General features: G+C 44.3%; 1 protein-coding gene across 1 annotated transcript in view; it reads right to left on the reverse strand.

Annotated features, from left to right (window-relative positions):
* The window catches only part of zeb1a (zinc finger E-box binding homeobox 1a), a 35,791-nt gene extending 15,698 nt beyond the window's left edge, over window positions 1-20,093 (reverse strand). The window contains exon 1 of the mRNA XM_056410642.1: window positions 19,554-20,093. Within this exon, the coding sequence (XP_056266617.1) occupies window positions 19,554-19,611 (58 nt within the window). The 5' untranslated portion in view covers window positions 19,612-20,093. The remainder of the gene's footprint in view (window positions 1-19,553) is intronic.
* Between the last annotated feature and the right edge of the window lie 695 nt (window positions 20,094-20,788).

A 20,788-nucleotide genomic window follows, 5' to 3' on the forward strand; every position in this document is an offset into this window, starting at 1 on the left:
ATAATTTAAGAAATACGTCTGACACAACACAATGTGGAACTTTTTTCCGACCGGTAAATCACAGTTTTGAGGATTTTTTTTTTTTACGGGAATCTGGCTTTGAGGACGTCGACCGTGTGTTGCTTCATTAAATAAATGATCTAACTCCATGTCCGCTTCAACCTTTTGCCCCTGAAGACAAAAGCCAGATGTTACTTCATGCTGACACACGCCTGCTGGACACCTGGGGAAACCACTGTGGACCAGAGGCTTTAAAAGAGGCGGAAAGGGTTAATTAAAAAAGTAGATTAAAGAATTCAATCTGGCACCTAATTCTACATATCAATCTGTGAAAAATAAATATCTGTAATTAAAAAGTTCTTACAATCGGCCCAGTGATAACACGCCACAGGTCACAAGGCATGCTGCTTGTGTGTGTGTGTGTGTGTGTGTGTGTGTGTGTGTGTGTGTGTGTGTGTGTGTGTGTGTGTGTGTGTGTGTGTGTGTGTGTGTGTGTGTGTAGTGAGTCACGCTGGATGAGGGGGAGGGGCTTGGCAGTACACTGGGGTTTATTACGCAACACTCCGCTCCGCCACATAGCGGCTCTGACTGCATCGCCAGGCCCAGGGCCAACCATGCTTTCATTCTATTCGACAGCCTGACTGCCTCTTTTAAAAGTTCGCTTCCAGGTGAGGAGGCCGGGATTAAAGCCGCTGCAGGATATCATTATTATTATTAATATAAATATCTCATTAACACTCATTAGAGTCGGGCTTCAAGAGGCAACTCTAATTTTAAAAAGCTGCTGCAGGTCCAGAAAGAAGCTTTTAAACTCTCTCGTTCAATCAATCACGAACGAGCGCACTTAAAGAAATCAGGAAAAGAAAGGAGGATGAAAGAGCGGCGCGGCTTCCCCCCCCGACAGGTGAGCGGCAGGTGGGCAACACCTCACGACGGAGCACGGAACAAACGAAACCCAACTGCCAGATGGAGTTCGATACTTCAGTAATATCAACGTCGGCTGGAGGAAAACAGGAAAATTAGAGCGATTTTAGATTTTCTGTCGTTTTTGGCGGCCCCTGTGGACGGAAGCGGTAGTGTTTTCCAATAAATATTTTTTTTTGTTAAACATCAAGGCACCGATATTTAACTTACAAAACTGTTCAAAAAGTTCCTTAAAAGCAACTTTAGTCAAACTGAATAAACTAATGTATTTACAGATATGTATCAGTGGCGTTCGAAGTCGCGGGAATCCACTGATGTCACAACGAGGACAATCTGATTACAGAGAGCCTAACGTTTTAGGTTTTAAAGCGTCCTGATTTGATCAACACTACCAGGAAGTCGGCCGAATAACAAATAGGAAGTTACTTTTTAACCCTGTGAAGCTCATTTTGTGTATTAATATACAAATAGCCATCATATATAAGAATATACAACCAGCGTATAAACACACACAGTCAAACTCTCTAATTATGAGAATAAATCTGCTCTTTAAAAGTTTATTTAAAAGCTGCCGCCCCCCCTCACGCGACCTGACCTTTGACCTCTGACCCCCACAGGGTTTGTTTTGTTGCAGCTTTTTTCTGCAGGGAGTTGGATTCGTCTCCAAAGTGACACGAGCCGTAAAAAAAATGATCTGCAGACGAGCTGCGTCTTTACACGCCACACACACACACACACACACACACACACACACACACACAAGATCACACACACAAACATACAAGATCACACACACGCCTAGTTTATGTGTGTTTATCAAGTGTTGAATCTGCGGGATTTAACTCTCTCTGACAATAACTGGGTCACACACTAACACGGTACACACACACACACACACACACACACACACACACACACACACACACACGTAGAGTGTAAACACGGCGTTGACCTATATATCAACATGTCGCTGTAATGAAACATGTCACACACACCTTCCGGCTCCCCCTCCCCCGGCGAAGCACGAGAGACCACAGACAGGAAGTGACATACAAGGAAGTGGTGTGGGGGGGGGGGCACATCCTGTTTAACTCAGCACCTTTCCTCCTCATTCTGAAGTCCCTGGACCTTCAGGCCCTGGACCTTCAGGCCCTGGACCATTAGACCCTGGACCTTTAGGCCCTGGACCTTTAGACCCTGGACCTTTAGGCCCTGGACCTTTAGGCCCTGGACCTTCAGGCCCTGGACCTTTAGGCCCTGGACCTTTAGGCCCTGGACCTTCAGGCCCTGGACCTTCAGGCCCTGGACCATTAGACCCTGGACCTTTAGGCCCTGGACCTTTAGGCCCTGGACCTTTAGGCCCTGGACCTTCAGGCCCTGGACCTGGAGGCGGTAGGTGGACTGGTTCTCTTCTCACATCTCAAGCAGCTGCTGGTGGAAACTCCCCGCTGCAGGTCCACTTGTGTGTATTATAAATACAGAGGGACAGAAGCACATGCTTTAAAAACAATGAGCGCCTCACAACCTGTCAGAGTGTGTGTGTGTGTGTGTGTGTGTGTGTGTGTGTGTGTGTGTGTGTGTGTGTGTGTGTGTGTGTGTGTGTGTGTGTGTGTGTGTGTGTGTGGACGCAGGCAGGCATGCAATCTCATAACCTGCACTGTCATACTCACTCATAAACTCCCTCCCACTCACACACACTCTCGCTCTTCCTACCTACCCACACACACACACACACACACATCTTAGCTCTCCAACACAACCACTCTGGCAGGGCGTTTCCATCTCCGCTCACCACAGCGGCTGCAGGAGAAAGAGAGTACTGTGGCTTTAATTTAATTTCATACTACAATACATGCTTTAATCTTCCACATCGCGCACACACACACACACACACACACTAATCGTGTACTACACCTGGATTAAAGGGGGTTAACCCAGTAATCCATCGCGGGTGACTCTCTGCGTGTCCATCAAGTCTCAGATCAATCAGAGACGGGTAATGAGATGCGGAGCGTCGCCGTGCGGCCGGATTACCAGATTACACTTTACGGTCAATTTAACTTCTTCAACGTTTATTTTAAAATGAGGTGAAAAAAAAGTGTAAATATGTGTATTTAAAATGTGTATTTAAATGTGTGTATTTAAATGTGTGTATTTAAATATGTGTGTTTAAATATGTGTATTTAAATATGTGTATTTAAATGTGTGTATTAAAATATGTGTTTTAAATGTGTGTATTTAAATGTGTGTATTTAAATATGTGTATTTAAATGTGTGTATTTAATAATGTGTGTTTAAATATGTGTATTTAAATATGTGTATTTAAATGTGTGTGTTTAAATATGTGTATTTAAATATGTGTATTTAAATATGTGTGTTTAAATATGTGTGTTTAAATATGTGTATTTAAATATGTGTATTTAAATATGTGTGTTTAAATATGTGTATTTAAATATGTGTTTAAATATGTGTATTTAAATGTGTGTATTTAAATATGTGTATTTAAATGTGTTTTAAATGTGTTTTAAATGTGTGTATTTAAATATGTGTGTTTAAATATGTGTATTTAAATATGTGTATTTAAAAATGTGTATTTAAATATGTGTGTTTAAATATGTGTATTTAAATATGTGTGTTTAAATATGCGTATTTAAATATGTGTATTTAAATATGTGTATTTAAATATGTGTTTTAAAAATGTGTATTTAAATGTGTGTATTTAAATGTGTGTATTTAAATAAGTGTTTTCGGGCTGCAACTCATTGTTATTGTGATTTATCGTCTCTGTACACACACGTACAGAGACACACACACGTACACAGACGCATACACACACATACACACACGTACACAGACACACACACACGCACATACACACACACACACGCACATACACACATGTACACAGACACACACACATACACACAGGCTCCGCCCACAACTGATGCTCGGGACAGAAACATATACTACTGTAGGTCAGGCGGGGTCGCTGATTGGCTCTCGGCTGGGGTCACGCCCGTCACCACGGGCCAATCACAGCGGCCGGCAACCAGAGGGGTTTTAGTGAAATGTCCCTTTAATAGCCCTGTGAGGACAGAGGGCTTAGACGGAGAACAGGTTCGAGGGGGCAGCACCTGAAAATAGCTCGAGGAGGTGTGTGTGTGTGTGTGTTTGTGTGTGTGTGTGTGTGTGTGTGTGTGTGTCAAGGCTGCTTCGCCAAGTATGAGCAGTTTTAAAAGAGGAGCTGGACTGACCCGGTTTTCTACTGTTCCCTGAAGCAGACGAGTGAGGGAGGTTACATAAGGAGGACTCCCAGAAGACACACACAAACACACACAGATAGATAGACACACACACACACACACACACACACACACACACATACATACATACAAGCAGTATATAACAGCCACTGACTGACTGACTACTCCAGGAGCGACTGCAGAGAGAGATGAACTGGAGAAGAAGAAGAAGTAGAGGAGCAGGAGGAGGAGGAGGAGGAAAAGAAGTAGAGGAGCAGTAGGAGGAGGAGAAGAGGAGGAGGAAAAGAAGAAGAAGGAGAAAAGAGAAGGAGAAGAAGACCAAGGTGGAGGAGAAGGAGAAGAAGAAGGGAGTCTGCAGACGGAGAGAAAGAGAATTTAAAAATCAATCTCTCTCTCAGGTTTCTCTGCCACACAAGAGCGACTGATTCAATTTACCTAAGAGAAGCCCAGCTGTTACTCAGAGAGACAGACGCAGGGGCGTGTGTGTGTGTGTGTGTGTGTGTGTGTGTGTCCAGACAACCTGCCGCAGAAGCACTTTTCTCTCTTCCAGGCCGTATATTCTCCGTACACATCGAGCTGCACGCGACTCTCACACCACTACTCTGGTCTCTGTGTTGCAGCCTGCAGCCTCGTGCAGCTTATATATATATATCTATATATAGATATATAGTATATATCTATATATACATATATATATTTCTTCTCCTTCTTCTTCTTCTTCTTCTTCTTCTTCTTCTGTGGTTTGTTCCCGGAGTCTCGTTTGAAGAGTTTCGAAGGCCGATCCCAGAGATCAGATTTGTTCTGTTTCTTCACTCGAGGAATCAAGGTCAATTGTTTCCAAGAACTCTCCATAAAAACACGGAGGAGGAGAGTAAATGCACACAAACAAAAAACAAAATATATATATATATATATATATATCAAAAAGCCACTTTTATTATTGTGTGATTTGACTTTTAATTAAATGCATCGCTCATAATAATAATTCTAATAATAATAATAAAGAGCGTTTCACCTGGAGTGCAGGTTAACGAGTGTTACGCAATCCAACGCATTTAAATGACTGATAATGAGCACCGAGTGCAGCTGGCGACCAATCAGCGCTAAAGAGGTCGTGAAAGGTCGCCGCCCGTCGAGGCCTCCTCGAGAGGGGGGAGGAGCCTGGGGGCGAGGGGGAGGGGCTCGGAGCACACAGCCTTTTTTTTTACCACGTGACACACGAGAGGAACCTTGTGGTTGCGATGCGGCGCAGCAGCAGAGCTTCACACGGCGCTCCGGACTTAAAATTCACTCTTTAAAGACAAAAAGGTGGAATTAAGGATTTGTTTCTAAAAACAAGAGACATCTAAAGGAATCCGTTTAGATCCTCGACCTACGACCCCGCCGCAGGGAGAGGTCACGCTGCCACCCGGACAGTAGGTCATTACTTGGGGGACGTTTTCAGAGCGACAACAACAACAACAACAACAAAAAGAACACGGCGCGACCAGGAACACCTGGGGAAACCAGCAGCCGGATGTAACCAGAAGGGAAACGTCTCCTCCCCCCTAAGACGTCTCCTATCTCCTAAGACGTCTCCTCTCTCCTAAGACATCACCTATTTCTAAGATGTCTCCTAAGAGGTCTCCTCTCTCCTAAGACATCTCCTATCTCCTAAGACATCTCCTCCCACCTAAGATGTCTCCTCTCTCCTAAGACATCTCCTCCCCCCTAAGACGTCTCCTCTCTCCTAAGACGTCTCCTATCTCCAAAGACATCACCTATTTCTAAGATGTCTCCTAAGAGGTCTCCTCTCTCCTAAGACGCCTCCTCTCTCCTAAGACATCACCTATTTCTAAGATGTCTCCTCTCTCCTAAGACGCCTCCTCTCTCCTAAGACATCACCTATTTCTAAGATGTCTCCTAAGAGGTCTCCTCTCTCCTAAGACATCACCTATTTCTAAGATGTCTCCTAAGAGGTCTCCTCTCTCCTAAGACGTCTCCTATCTCCTAAGACATCTCCTCTCTCCTAAGACGTCTCCTCTCTCCTCACACATCTCCTATTTCTAAGATGTCTCTTCTCTCCTAAGATGTCTCCTCTCTCCTCAGACATCTCCTATTTCTAAGATATTTCTTATCTCCTAAGACATCCCCTATCTCCGAAGACATCTCCTCTCTCCTAAGACGTCTCCTCTCTCCTAAGACATCTCCTATTTCTAAGATGTCTCCTCTCTCCTAAGACATCTCCTCTCTCCTAAGATGTCTCCTATCTCCTAAGACATCTCCTCTCTCCTCAGACGTCTCCTCTCTCCTCACACATCTCCTATTTCTAAGATGTCTCTTCTCTCCTAAGACGTCTCCTCTCTCCTAAGACGTCTCCTCTCTCCTCACACATCTCCTATTTCTAAGATGTCTCTTCTCTCCTAAGACGTCTCCTCTCTCCTATGACGTCTCCTATCTCCTAAGACATCTCCTCTCTCCTAAGACGTCTCCTATTTCTAAGACGTCTCCTCTCTCCTAAGACGTCTCCTCTCTCCTAAGAAGAAGTGAAGTGATATTTTTGATGGCGCTTTTGTGCCTCTAAAAAAAATATCTTTCTTCATTCCTATATTTATTTTTAGCAAATAATAAACCGCTTGAGTTCTAAAAAATTAATTAAAAAAGCAGAACATGTGAGTTTGTGTGTTTATGTGTGTGTGTATTTGTGTGAGTGTGTGAGTGTGTGTGTGAGTGTGTGTGTGCGTGTGTAAAAGTGTGTGCCCTTAAAGTTAAATCTTTTTCTTCGATAAAGTCTCTACCTTAAGCAACAAGGGGAGCACTCGACCCTCTGAAGTGTCCCCGGCTGTTGACCTCTTAGCTCCAGACCTGTGACCTCTGACCTCTGACCTCAAGAGCTCGACCTCCTGACGGCCGTTCAGAGCCGCCGAGCTGGTGGGAGGATCAGTTTGTGGGGCCTGTGTGCCGTGTTCTCCGTGGGCTGCAGCTCCATGACCTTTTATACCCCCCCCCCCCCTCCTGTAGCTGGACACTGCCAGTGGGGGGTGGGGTTGATCTCCGGTCGGTGCCACCGAGGTTAACGTCCCATCAATCAAGCCGGCAGCCTCACCGGTGAGCGAAGAGAAGAAGAAAAGGGGGAGGAGCTAACCTATCCTGTAAAGTCTCCTCTGACGTCTCCTCTAACCTATCCTGTAAAGTCTCCTCTAACGTCTCCTCTAACCTAACCTGTAAAGTCTCCTCTGACGTCTCCTCTAACCTATCCTGTAAAGTCTCCTCTAGGCGTCTCCTCTAACGTCTCCTCTAACGTCTCCTCTAACCTATCCTGTAAAGTCTCCTCTAACGTCTCCTCTAACCTATCCTGTAAAGTCTCCTCTGACGTCTCCTCTAACCTATCCTGTAAAGTCTCCTCTGACGTCTCCTCTAACCTATCCTGTAACGTCTCCTCTAACGTCTCCTCTAACCTATCCTGTAAAGTCTCCTCTGACGTCTCCTCTAACCTATCCTGTAAAGTCTCCTCTGACGTCTCCTCTAACCTATCCTGTAAAGTCTCCTCTGACGTCTCCTCTAACCTATCCTGTAAAGTCTCCTCTAACGTCTCCTCTAACCTATCCTGTAAAGTCTCCTCTGACGTCTCCTCTAACCTATCCTGTAAAGTCTCCTCTGACGTCTCCTCTAACCTATCCTGTAAAGTCTCCTCTGACGTCTCCTCTAACCTATCCTGTAAAGTCTCCTCTAACGTCTCCTCTGATGTCTCCTCTAACCTATCCTGTAAAGTCTCCTCTAACGTCTCCTCTAACCTATCCTGTAAAGTCTCCTCTGATGTCTCCTCTAACCTATCCTGTAAAGTCTCCTCTAACGTCTCCTCTAACCTATCCTGTAACGTCTCCTCTAACGTCTCCTCTAACCTATCCTGTAAAGTCTCCTCTGATGTCTCCTCTAACCTATCCTGTAAAGTCTCCTCTAACGTCTCCTCTAACCTATCCTGTAAAGTCTCCTCTAACGTCTCCTCTAACCTATCCTGTAAAGTCTCCTCTAACGTCTCCTCTAACGTCTCCTCTAACCTATCCTGTAAAGTCTCCTCTGACGTCTCCTCTAACCTATCCTGTAAAGTCTCCTCTGACGTCTCCTCTAACCTATCCTGTAAAGTCTCCTCTGACGTCTCCTCTAACCTATCCTGTAAAGTCTCCTCTGACGTCTCCTCTAACCTATCCTGTAAAGTCTCCTCTGACGACTCCTCTAACCTATCCTGTAAAGTCTCCTCTGACGTCTCCTCTAACCTATCCTGTAAAGTCTCCTCTGACGTCTCCTCTAACCTATCCTGTAAAGTCTCCCCTAGGCGTCTCCTCTAACGTCTCCTCTAACCTATCCTGTAAAGTCTCCTCTAGGCGTCTCCTCTAACGTCTCCTTTTTTCCAGACATGCTTCAGTTGCAACTCGTGGTGCGTTTTGCACGAGGACTAATTTAATACCCATGATGCTCTCTGGTGCCTCGAGGCGACCGGGGGCTCACGTGGGAAGCATGCAGCTCATCGGACGATCAATAAACAGTGAGGCCGCCGTGTGATTGGCTAAGGCCAAAAAAGGTAAGAGAGGAGCCGAGGACTGAAGAGCCCCCCTCCCTCCCTCCCTCGCCCTCTCTCCTCCTCCAGCCTCCCTCATCCTCCCTTACTTGGTCCAACAGGAAGAAATAAACACTTCCGTCTTATCAATAATAATCTCTCGCGAGGCCGTGGTCATGATCTCATAGTAGCGACCATTTTCCTCTTCTCACCTGCTCAGTATTCACATCACACACACACACACACACTCTCTCTCTCTCTCTTTGGGAAACGGGGTCGGAGGAACTGAACTGTTACAAAGAGCTGCTCAGCATCAGTAATATAATTAAAAACCCAGAGCATTGTGGAAAACATGACATCTGTGTATGTGTGTGTGTGTGTGTGTGTGTGTTTGTGTGTGTGTGGTGGGGGGGGGGGGGTATCGCTGTGAGCAGTTCCTTTATCTTCTTCAAACTTTTTTTTATATAGACCACAGATGAAGCGCGGACAGAGCTGCAGCCTCCTCCTCCTCCTCCTCCTCTTCCTGCTCCTCCTCCTTCTCCTCCTCCTCCTCCTCTTCCTGCTCCTCCTCCTTCTCCTCCTCCTGCTCCTCCTCTTCCTGCTCCTCCTCCTCCTCTTCCTCCTCCTCCTCCTCCTCTTCCTGCTCCTCCTCCTCCCCTTTCACCTGGTGTCCGATGTGAGGGGAGGAACAATCCTGATGAGATGCTGACCTACTTATTATTTACAGGTGTGTTGAAAACATCAAAAGAAAAAACAACTCAAAGCTGCTCGTTACGCAACAGAGACGCGCGTGTGTGTGTGTGTGTCTATGTGTGTGTGTGCGTAACTATGTGTGTGTGTGTCTGTGCGTGTGTATGTATGTGTATGTATGTGTGTTTGTGTATCTATGTGAGTATGCGTATTAATGTGTGTATGTGCATGTGTGCTATGTATGTATGTATGTGTGTGTGTTTATGTATGTATGTGTGTGTGCGTGTGGGTGCTATGTGTGTGTGTCTGTGTGTGTGTTTATGTGTGTGTGTGTGTGTGTGTATATGTATGTATGTGTGTGTGTGTATGTATGTATGTATCTGTGTATGTATGTGTGTGTGTATGTATGTATGTGTACTATGTATGTATGTGTATGTATGTGTGTGTGTGTGTATATGTATGTATGTGTGTGTGTGTATGTATGTATGTGTGTGTATATGTGTGTGTATGTGTGTGTATGTGTGTGTGTGTATGTATCTGTGTATGTATGTGTGTGTGTGTATGTATGTATGTATCTGTGTATGTATGTGTGTGTGTATGTATGTATGTGTGTTATGTATGTATGTGTATGTATGTGTGTGTGTGTATGTATGTATGTATCTATGTATGTATGTGTGTGTGTGTGTGTGTATGTATGTATGTGTGCTATGTATGTATGTGTATGTGTGTGTGCGTGTGGGTGCTATGTGTGTGTGTCCGTGTGTGTGTGTGTGTGTGCGTGCTCGGTCTGTTAGAGGTACTGGGTGTAGCCCCCCCCCCCCTCTGAGCAGTGACATCGTTGAGCTGAGAGAATATTTATTTTTATTTGAAGTAGTTTTTTACGACGTGGGCCGGGTCACATGACCGCGTCACATGACCCGGTCACGTGACGCGGTCATGTGACTCGGTGATGGTGGAATGTTCGTGTTCAGTTGGTGATCGTCGCTCCACCTCCTGAAAATAAACAACGGGCCTCTTCTGGCTCAGCAGCCGCCCTCCATTACAGGCGCCGCCACCGACAACGTCCCTCCATCCCTCCATCTCTCCACCCCTTCGTCCCTCTATCCATCCATCCCTCCCTCCATCCATCCCTGCATACCTCCATCTATCCCTTCGTCCCTTCGTCTCCTCCGTCCCTTCGTCCCTCCCTCCATTCCTCCATCCTTTGATCCATCTATCCCTCCATCCCTCCTCCCTCCTCTCTCCCTCCTCCCTCAGATCCGGGTGTAATCCATCCGTCCCTCTGTCCCTCCATCCGTCCCTCCATCCCTTCGTCCCTCCATCTATCCCTCCTTCCCTCTCTCCTCCCTCCTCCCTCCCTCCCTCCCTCCTCCCTCTCTCCCTCCCTCAGGTCTGGGTGTAATCCATCAGTCCGGGTGGGCTCCATTAGCGCTCCCCTCCTCTGGGACAGGACGGCCTGTAAAGAGCAGCACTCAGGGAGCAGCACCGGGGGGGCGCACTCTACCCCTAACAGCTTCATCAACACACACACACAACACAACACAGACACACAACCTCTGGAGGGCCCAATTAGCAGCCATCACCTGTAATTCAATAACAACACTCCCTTTCTTCCAGCCTCTCTCCTCCACACACACAACAGAGGAGAACATTCCCTCTCGACCAATCGCGGCGCTGCGCAGAAGCCGACCAATCAAGAGCCGGCACAACTGTCGCCGCAATATATATTTTCATTACTCATCAACGGAGCGATAAAAAAAACATCAAAGAGAGCCGGATGAGAGGCGACGTCTTCCAAAAAAAGGAGAAAACGTTTCCATGAAAGACGCTGGAGCAGTGAAATATATATATATAGAATATATATATATATACATACATATACAGTATATATGTATGTGTATGTATATATATATATACATACATATATATATTTAATATAAACATATATATATATATATATATATATTTAATATATATATACATACATATATATATTGAATATAAACATATATATATATATTTAATATATATATATATATAAATACATATATATTGAATATATATGCATATATTTAATATATATATATACTGTACATACATATATATTGAATATATATGCATATATTTAATATATATATACATACATATATTGAATGAATATATATATACAGTATATATATATATGACGTAATCACGTGGCAAATAAAAAAAAAAATGTTTTCTCAATTAATTAAGAATTTAGGGGCAAAATAATATGATTTTTTAATCATAAATTCAAAAAGGGGCGTGGCTTGTTTCGAGCAGAAGGCAGGTGTTCTTCAGGTGAATACGACTCCTCTGGTGAGAAAGAAGACGAGGAGGGTGAAGAATCACTCGCCTGCGCTTCTAATTTAATTCTCCCACCTGTCCTGGACCCAGCTGAGGTCTCTGGGAGGGGGGGGGGGGGGGGATGTCCCCACCTGTCCACCGCTCATGATTGATGTCTCCTGAGAGCACACACACACACACACACACCTCCCTCCTGCTCCTACTGTAAGTTTTTACATTCGACTTTAAAATCTCGATTTAAATGGTGAAGAATTAGATTTTTTCCTGAGGACTCTTTTGGTTTTTATATAATCTTTTCTGGTTTGTTCATCATAAAATATGTTTTCAAAATATGAATAAATAACTCGCATCACAGCGCCATATATTTACACTCGTCACATTCTACATGTTATTTACTCTACTCTCCCAGGTGTGAGAAATTGTTAAAATAGTACAAAAATAGATAAAACAAATGTTTTGAGGAACAATCGCTTCGAAGGCTGCGAAAAAGTCCCAAAATTATTCTGTTTGCCATCAGAAGAGCAGGAAATCCTCTCGAAAGAAGCTTGGGGGCAATTAAAAAATTAAATAAAATGCCTTGCCTGATCTTTTAACTTTCTACATTCTCTATGGTGTCACACTGAAATGTGTCCCCCCCCCCCCCTTTATTTCCAGTAAAAGTTGCCGCTCCACTCCAACGTGCTGCGAGCTCGGGGATTAGGGCTGGCCTTAACTCTCTAGTGCACGTGCACGCTGAACACGTGCACGGTGGTGTGCACGCCACCGTGCACGTGCACGTCAGGCTCGCCGCGGAGCCCGCAGGCCGGACGACAGACGCCTTCGGGCTGCAGGAGCCGGCGGCCTCTGCTCCGCTTCTCAGGCGACAGCAGGAAAGAAAGAAGAAAGGAGAGAATGGAGGACGGCAGGATATGCAAATTGAGCCCGCACCAAAAGGAGAGGGGGAGGAGTTTCCCACCGGCTGAGTGTGAAAGAGTACCCCCCCCCCCCCCTTTTCTCTCCCATACACACAGGACTTTGAATGAGACTCTTTCTTTTGACACACACACTGGCCTGCACACACACACACACACAACCACACACAAGTGTTTAAAAAGAAACAAAACTCATTTAACATTCAAGCAAATGCACACATGGATTTAAATATTGAAGTTTTAACACACACACACACACGCACACACACATACACTCGTGGCTCGGTCAGCTAGATTAAAGTTGTCGCTGCGAGTGTGTGTGTGAGGGGGGGGGGGGAGGGGCCTCTTGAAGCATGGACATGCAGGTGGTTGAGGGAGGCAGGTTGCTGGTGGGAGGTTCCTCTGAGGTGACGCTAGACATTAAGGGGGATATTTAACTCGGCTGCAGGAAACTAAAGAGAGAAAGTGTTGCGTGACAAAGTGAAATGAAGTTTTAACCCGACGCGGTTGAGCTGCCGTGGCGGTGCACAGGTTGCTGTTTTGACCCTTTCGGTGTCACCTGGGCACGGAGAAGAAGCCACAACGAGCTCCGCCGAGCCACATGCGGCTCCTCGTGTGCTTCCCGGGGCTGCAGCGGTGACCTCTGACCTCTGAGCCCGGGTGGCTCCAAACCCCCGCGTTGTCAACACAGCGTCGCTGCAGACGACTTATAGCTTTGAGTTTCCAAAAGCAAACACGTGTTTCGCATTTTCAGACTCCCCCCCCCCCCCTCCCCGAACGACACAATCAGCTTTCTGCCCTTTTTAAAAATAAAACAACCCCCTCAGGCCTCAGGTTGTTATTGTTTTTACCCAGAATGCTGAGGGCTGAGCTGATGACTCTCTTATTTAAATCTCAGCCTGAGGCGTGCGGTGGTTTTATCGCAGAGGTGCGTGCATTTGTTAAATTAAAGTCAAGCGCTTCAACTGACCACCTCTCTCTTCTGTCAAGGTGCCTTTTGATTGGCCGACGTCATCTCACTGAAACGCCCCCCCCCCCATGTTAATGCATGTAAATCCAAACAAGCAGGCCTCTGTTGTTATGCAAAGCCTAGAGCAAAGTAGCAGTTTCCCACCTTGATGCTAACAAACACACGCGCACGCACACTCTCTAACACTTACACACGCACACACAAACACACACACACACACACACACACTGCTCAATTAGTCACAGCAGCAGCAGCAGCAGCACCAGGCTGGACGCACACCTCCCCCTCCGGACCGTAAAAGGCGATGGGAGGGGTTAATGCTGACTCGCTAAAGACATCCTGTAGTGCTTTGTCATTCGGCAGGCTCACACACACACACACACACACACAGCCCCAGGCTGTAAAGCAAAAAAGGAGAGAAAGTAACATGAATGACCGGCGGTCATGCATCAATTAACAGCTTCTGTCGACCACTTCTAAGACCACTCAGGGCCATTTCCCTCCGACACGGCCGTCTCCATAATACGCAACAAAAGACACGACAACGTGTGCGTCATGCAAACAACTAACACGCAGCACGTGAGGCACGCTAAATACAACACAACATGGAGGGGATGTGCCAGAACGAAGACTTATTTATAGACTAATCTGCCCCTTAAAGAGACTTTTAAACGTGCTCATTTCTTGAAGGAAAGTCATTCGGGGGGGAATGGGGGAGGGGGATGGAGGGGGGGGGGGGTTGTTGATGACGTTACGCAACCTATTCAATAGCTATTACGAGTTATCATGTTCATCTTAATGAGAGCCCCGGGGTGGCAGCAGCAGCTTCCAGGTGGACCTCGGGAAGAAGCTTCATTCATACCAACGAAGAAGAACTGACGCAGCGCCCGGAAAACACCTGCTGCGGCGTCTGCGGAGAGAGAGAACGCCACTCGCCGCGTCACGCATCCAACGAGTCGGCGGCGTGCCGATCAAAGAGCCCGGCGCCGGCGCTCGTCTCCCTTCAGTTCAAAGAGCATCTCGTTTGACCCCCGAGCAGGAAAGAAAAGTAGAAGCTGTAAAAACAGCTCGGATGAATTGAAAGTAAAATAGTGGAGAGAATGATATAAATAAAGTTGTTATAGAAGATTTCAATATGGAGGATGATGATTTAGGATTATTTATGTTTGTGTTTGTCCTTGTCTGATTTTGACCTAGTTGTTATGCTGTTATGTAATTTTCATTTATTGGCTTTTATGTAATTTTTATTTATTTGCATTATTGATTTTTATTTATTTGCATTATTCATTTTTATTTATTTGCATTATTTATTTTTATTTATTTGCTTTTATGTTATTTTTATTTATTAGATTTTATGTAATTCTTTTTAATTTGATTTTATGTATTTCTTAAAAATATTTATGTAATTTTTTAAAATTTGATTTGATGTCATTATTATTTATTTGCTTTTGTCATTTTTATTTATTTGCTCTTGGTTTTTTTGGTAATGTGTAACTTGTAAAAACTTAAAATAAAAACAAGCTCTGTGTGCAGATCGAATCGGCGAGGAAGAATCTAGAAGAAGCTCTAGAATCGTATCCTTCAGGTTTTTTGGGGCCTCTGGTGCAGCTTTTCCTGGAGGCGGGTTGGTGTGGCGAGCTACGGTGGCGGTAAGAAGACCGCCGCCGGTAAAAACCACAACGTCAAAACGCCGAATCGGGGAAAAAATAAAAAATGCTCCGCTTCACAAAGATGTCACGAGCGAAAGAGAAGCATTAAAAACAATCGTTTGACCTCTAACCTTTGACATGCTGCGTGAGAGGTTCAGGGATGACGGCGTTTGAACTCTGGTGGCACGCCAACGCCCAAATATATATATATACGAGAGCCGGCCTCGCTGCAGCGTGTGAGGTCATCGCCGGTGGACAGCAGCCCAAAAAAAAAAGGTTTTATGAGCATGGAGAGATGCAGGTTAACACCCGACTGCAGCGGGAGTGATGAATATGTTATATACTGTATATATACATACAGTAATTATTTATTTATTTTTATACGTATATATAATTTTATATATATATATGTATATCATGTTTTTAATATATATATTTATATATATATATATGTTTAGATATATATATATATCATTTTTATATATATTTTTAATATAAATTTTCTCTATATCATTTTGTTATATATATATTTATATATATTTTTAATATATATATATATATCATTTTATATATATATATTTATGTATATATATTTTTTAAATATACATATATATATATATTATTTTGTTTACGCTTGCAAAGAGCTCAGGCTCCATGTATATCTTAAATTAGCAGATTAATTTGCCGCCTCTAACCAGCGAGAATTTAATCCGTCTGATTAAACGACCCACTAATGATTTCGACTTCCCCCCCAAAGACGTAATTGGGCAACTATAAAAATCACGAAATAAAACGCCACGCCAACTTTGACACCGTGGTTTTGGACCCAAGGAACCCAGCTGTGGTTTCACGCACACACACACAGTTAACGTATTTTTCTTAATACCGTCATTTTGGGGGTAAACCGTCCAACTCTTGTGTAATTCTACATGTTTATAACGTTCTCACGCCGTAATCCACAATAATAATAGACATGGCTCCCCTGAGGTGGAGCATGAGTAATGTGTTTATATATAAAATGTTATAAAACTGAATCATTACATGCACTGTTATCTGACATGTTATATAGACAAATAATAAAGACATGTATTGAGAAAACATCAGATTAATTGGTAAACGACTGATGTGTGTTTGGCTCAATAATGACGACAAGCATAAATAAATACGTGCATTTACAAGAATATTCATGGTTATCAGAACAAGTCACTATTATATAATATAATATATATAATATATATATATTATATAACAATAACCATATAAATATAAATATATATATATATGACACACATAATATATATATATATATAGATATTGCAGCTGGCTATTATTACCATTTTGATTGATTTTTTGATTGATTTTGATGATTATCAGAAAAAGCCCAAATAAATGACCCAAGTCTGTCCACCAATGAAAATAAAGACTATATATAGATATAATATATATATTCATGGTGTCTGCAGCTGTGTGTGTGTGTGTGTGTGTGTGTGTGTGTGTGTGTGTGTGTGTGTGTGTGTGTGTGTGTGTGTGTGTGTGTGTGTGTGTGTGTGTGTGTGTGTGTGTGTGTGTGTGTGTGTGTGTGTGTGTGTGTGTGTGTGGATGGCGTGGTGGGCAGGTAGCCCAGGCTAATGTGTGGCACCGTCAGCTCTTTTTTGGTTTTGCAGAGGAGTGGCATCTGATATTAATAAAGAATAAAGAATGATGCGTTGGGGGCAGGTGGAGCAAAAAGGACACGCGCGCCGCAGAAGAAAGCTCGTGCATGCGCACTGAATCACGGCACCTTGCCATCTTGATTGTGCGCCCCGTCACGCGGTCTCGCGCTCCTCCCCCCACCCCACCTCACGTTATAATCTCATTAAATCGCCTGTATGTTGGGGTAAATTAACCTTCAAACACACCGTCACGTGGTGTATGTGTGTGTGTGTGTGCAGACGACATCACGCGGGACACCATGTTAAACGTACACCTTTATAGGTGTTGCATCACCTTGCGTGTACCTGGCTGTCTCCCGGTCCAGCAGCATGCAACCCCGCCTTCACTGCAGTAATGGGACTGACCGCCATTCCCCTCCGCGCGCGCGCCGCTCAGGATATTGTGTAACGCATATTACCGCAACACAATGGATGGACGCGAGCGGGGTTTGGACGGTGAGCTGCGCGCGCCGTGCTGTGCGTGTGCACGCGGTGTGCACGTGCGCGTGTGGGGTTATAACCACCTTATGCAGCCGCTCGTTTTCCGTGCACGAGACCGAGCCACACGCGCACCACATACACACACAATGATAATAGAGCATTAAAAAGGGGGATGAAACGTGCACTCGCGGTCCAGAGAGGAGGATGCGGGATAAATCCCGCGAGAATGAAGCGAGGCGAGCATCCACGGAGAGGAGGGTACCAAAAAAAAAAAAAAAATCATCTCTACCTGCACAAGTTGACATTTGGAGATGGCTGGCGGCTCCTCGCGAGACGCAGAGCCTTTGAAGGTGAAGCGGGGTCCGGGTCGCGCGCCGCAGGTGTTTTATTCCCGTGCGATGCTCTCAGGTCGTTTGTCAGCCCCGTTATCCGCTTTCAGGTAAACATGATGATGATGATGATGGTGGTGATGATACCGACGCACAGAGTCACCGTCGTGTCGTCACCAGGAAAAAGGGAGGAGGAGGAGGAGGTGCTTTTCCAGCCCCCCTCGGCTCACACACACGTTGTGCTTCGTAACGGTGAATATAAATATATAAATACGGGCTTTTCTTCCTCTGCGTTTTGATTGGCTGACGCGACGTGAGAGAGGAGGGGAGTACAGGTGAGACACGGTCCAATCAGAGACTCCGGCTGGAGAGGGTCGCGTGCATTTAAAACCATAGCACCACAGCACCTGGATCCTATTTATACATCATTCATATAAAACATATACTTTATACACCACCTAATATGACGTCATTGATCACGTGATATTACAGAGATACACGCCCTGGGGTGAGACATTATTATTATATGAGGATTATTACAGCTATAGCAAATACCACAAATAAATTATATATATATATTATGCATATTATCCATACTATTTCACTCGAAATTAATGAAAAGATATATATATATATAAATATATGTATATCAAGTATATATAATATATATATTTATTATATAATTAATATGTATATATATATTAAGTATATATAATATGCATGACATATATTATATATAGGTTATTTATATATATTAATTATATAATATATATATATAAATATAAATATATTATATATATATAGTTCATATATATGTATATATTCTTAATAATACACAAGATGCAGTTAAAAAACAAAATATTTATTTTCAACATTGCCAACAGTTCACCAATTCCCCGGATGTACAGGTGCAACAGTCGAAAAGGGGCAAAAAACGGGCAACAACAACAACAACCACAACAACGCCGACTAACCAAGAAACGCTATAGAGTTATTTATGAGAGCTGAACTGGTGTACGAGCGAGGTAGGAAGCGCGTGCACGTTTAGCCAAAAAATACAACATCCCCTCTCACCTTAAGGGAGGAACCGAGTACCGGGGGGGGAGGGGGGGCAGAACCGACCCCCGTACACGGTGTTGTTCTAACCGTCCGACACAACGCGAAACAACTTTAATTATTACTATCTTTTTATTTAAACGAGAAGGAGAGTGAGAAAAGAGAGAGAGAGAAAAGAGAGAGAGAGAGGGAGCGAGAGAGAGAGAGAGAGCAGCAAGTTGAAACTAAACCTCGCCCTAAAAAAAAAAAAAAAAAAAAAACATGAGTATACACTTAATAACCACACAACAAAGTGCGCGTGACGTTGTTGTGAGAACAGCCCGCTACCTGCCCGCCGAGCGGTGGAGGGGAGGAGGAGAGGAAGAGGAAGAAGAGTGGAAGAAAAGTAGAGAAACAAAGCGAGGAAGAGAAAAAAAGTGAAGGGAACTAATAACGCGGACGGCCAGCAGGCGCTGCCGGGTTATTGTAGCCGGATAACGGTCCTCTGTGTCAGGCGGAGGGGCCGCGCGCGCACCGCGAGGAGCCAGGTATAACGGTCCACCACCACCACCACCACACTGGGGCATGGGCACACAGCACCACCAGCACCACCCTCCTCCTCCTCCTCCTCCTCCTCCTCAACAAAACTCCTCGAAACGTGGTTCAACTTCACTCCACCGAAAGTATCCAGAAGGAGTTTCCACCGAGTAAAAAAAAAAGCGGCTCGCGCGCCCCGTACAGCGCAGCCGGGGGGCGCGTGCGTTTTACCGGGAGGAGTTCTCACTTACCGCTGCTCCGCTTCGGGTTGGCCTGTTTCCTGCGCTTACACCTGGGGCCATCCGCCATGATCCTCTCGCTGAGTCTGAAGCGCAGCCGCTCGCGAGTCACCTCCTCCCTCCTCCTCCTCCTCCTCCTGTCCCCCACCTCCTCCTCTCACCCCTCCCTTCTCCTGTCCGCTTTACGACATCACCTTCCCCCCTCCTCTTGCAAAAAAAACAACAACACCTGGTTTGCGACACACTGGCCTGCTTTACGGCGTCACCTTCTCAAACACCTCAGCGCATGGCTCCTCCTACTGGCCGCACATGGCCGGAGAGAAGTTGGCAAGCGGTGGTCCTCCAGCCCTGTCGGGGCCGCGGCTCTCACTCCCTCGCTCCTCCTCTCTCCTCACTCCTCACTCCTCAGAGAGAGGAGATTCCTCACAGGTGGACATTTAAAATGTAGAGCTGACTTTTAAAAATAATTTACACACTGTACAAATACGAAAATGTACAGTTTTACCAAAATAAATGGGGATTAAAAGGGAAATAAATGCAAAATGAATGCTTAAAAACAAATGTTATGATTTTTAATTACACTTTTATTCGGTTGTTATGATTCGTGTGTTAATGTGCACGTCTGATTTTATTGTTGTTGGTCAAGGTTAGACATGAAAGTACTGAAATTTACAGTCTTACCAAAATAAATGGGGATTAAAAGGGAAATTAATGCTAAATTAATGTTTAAAAACAGCCTAGTTATGATTTATAGTTATGCTCCTCACTCCCTCACTCCTCACTCCTCAGAGAAAGGAGTTTCCTCACAGGTGGATGTTTAAAAATAATGTACACACTGTAAAAAAAAAATACAAACATTTACAGTTTTACCAAAATAAATGGGGATTAAAAGGGAGATTAATGCTAAATTAATGCATAAAAACAACCTTTATGATTTATAATTACACTTTTATTTTAGAGTTCATTAAATTTAATTTAAACTATATTCATGTAACTTAGAAGATTCCTTATTTACCTATTAAATGGAATATGAATCCAAATACCTCAAAATAAGTGCTCCAGTACTTTTAGAAAACTGGGGTTAGAAATGAAGTGTAATAAACTAATATACAACGATACGCATAATACCACACTATACCAGTGTGTAGAAGAACACGCTTAAAAATATTTACGAGAAGAATTTACTAAAAGTGAAATGAGGTTTCCTGAGATAGCCGTAAAACACAGGGTTGGTGTACTCGACGTAA

Source organism: Pseudoliparis swirei, unplaced genomic scaffold, assembly GCF_029220125.1.
Source record: "Pseudoliparis swirei isolate HS2019 ecotype Mariana Trench unplaced genomic scaffold, NWPU_hadal_v1 hadal_25, whole genome shotgun sequence".
NCBI classification, from domain to species: Eukaryota; Metazoa; Chordata; class Actinopteri; order Perciformes; family Liparidae; genus Pseudoliparis; species Pseudoliparis swirei.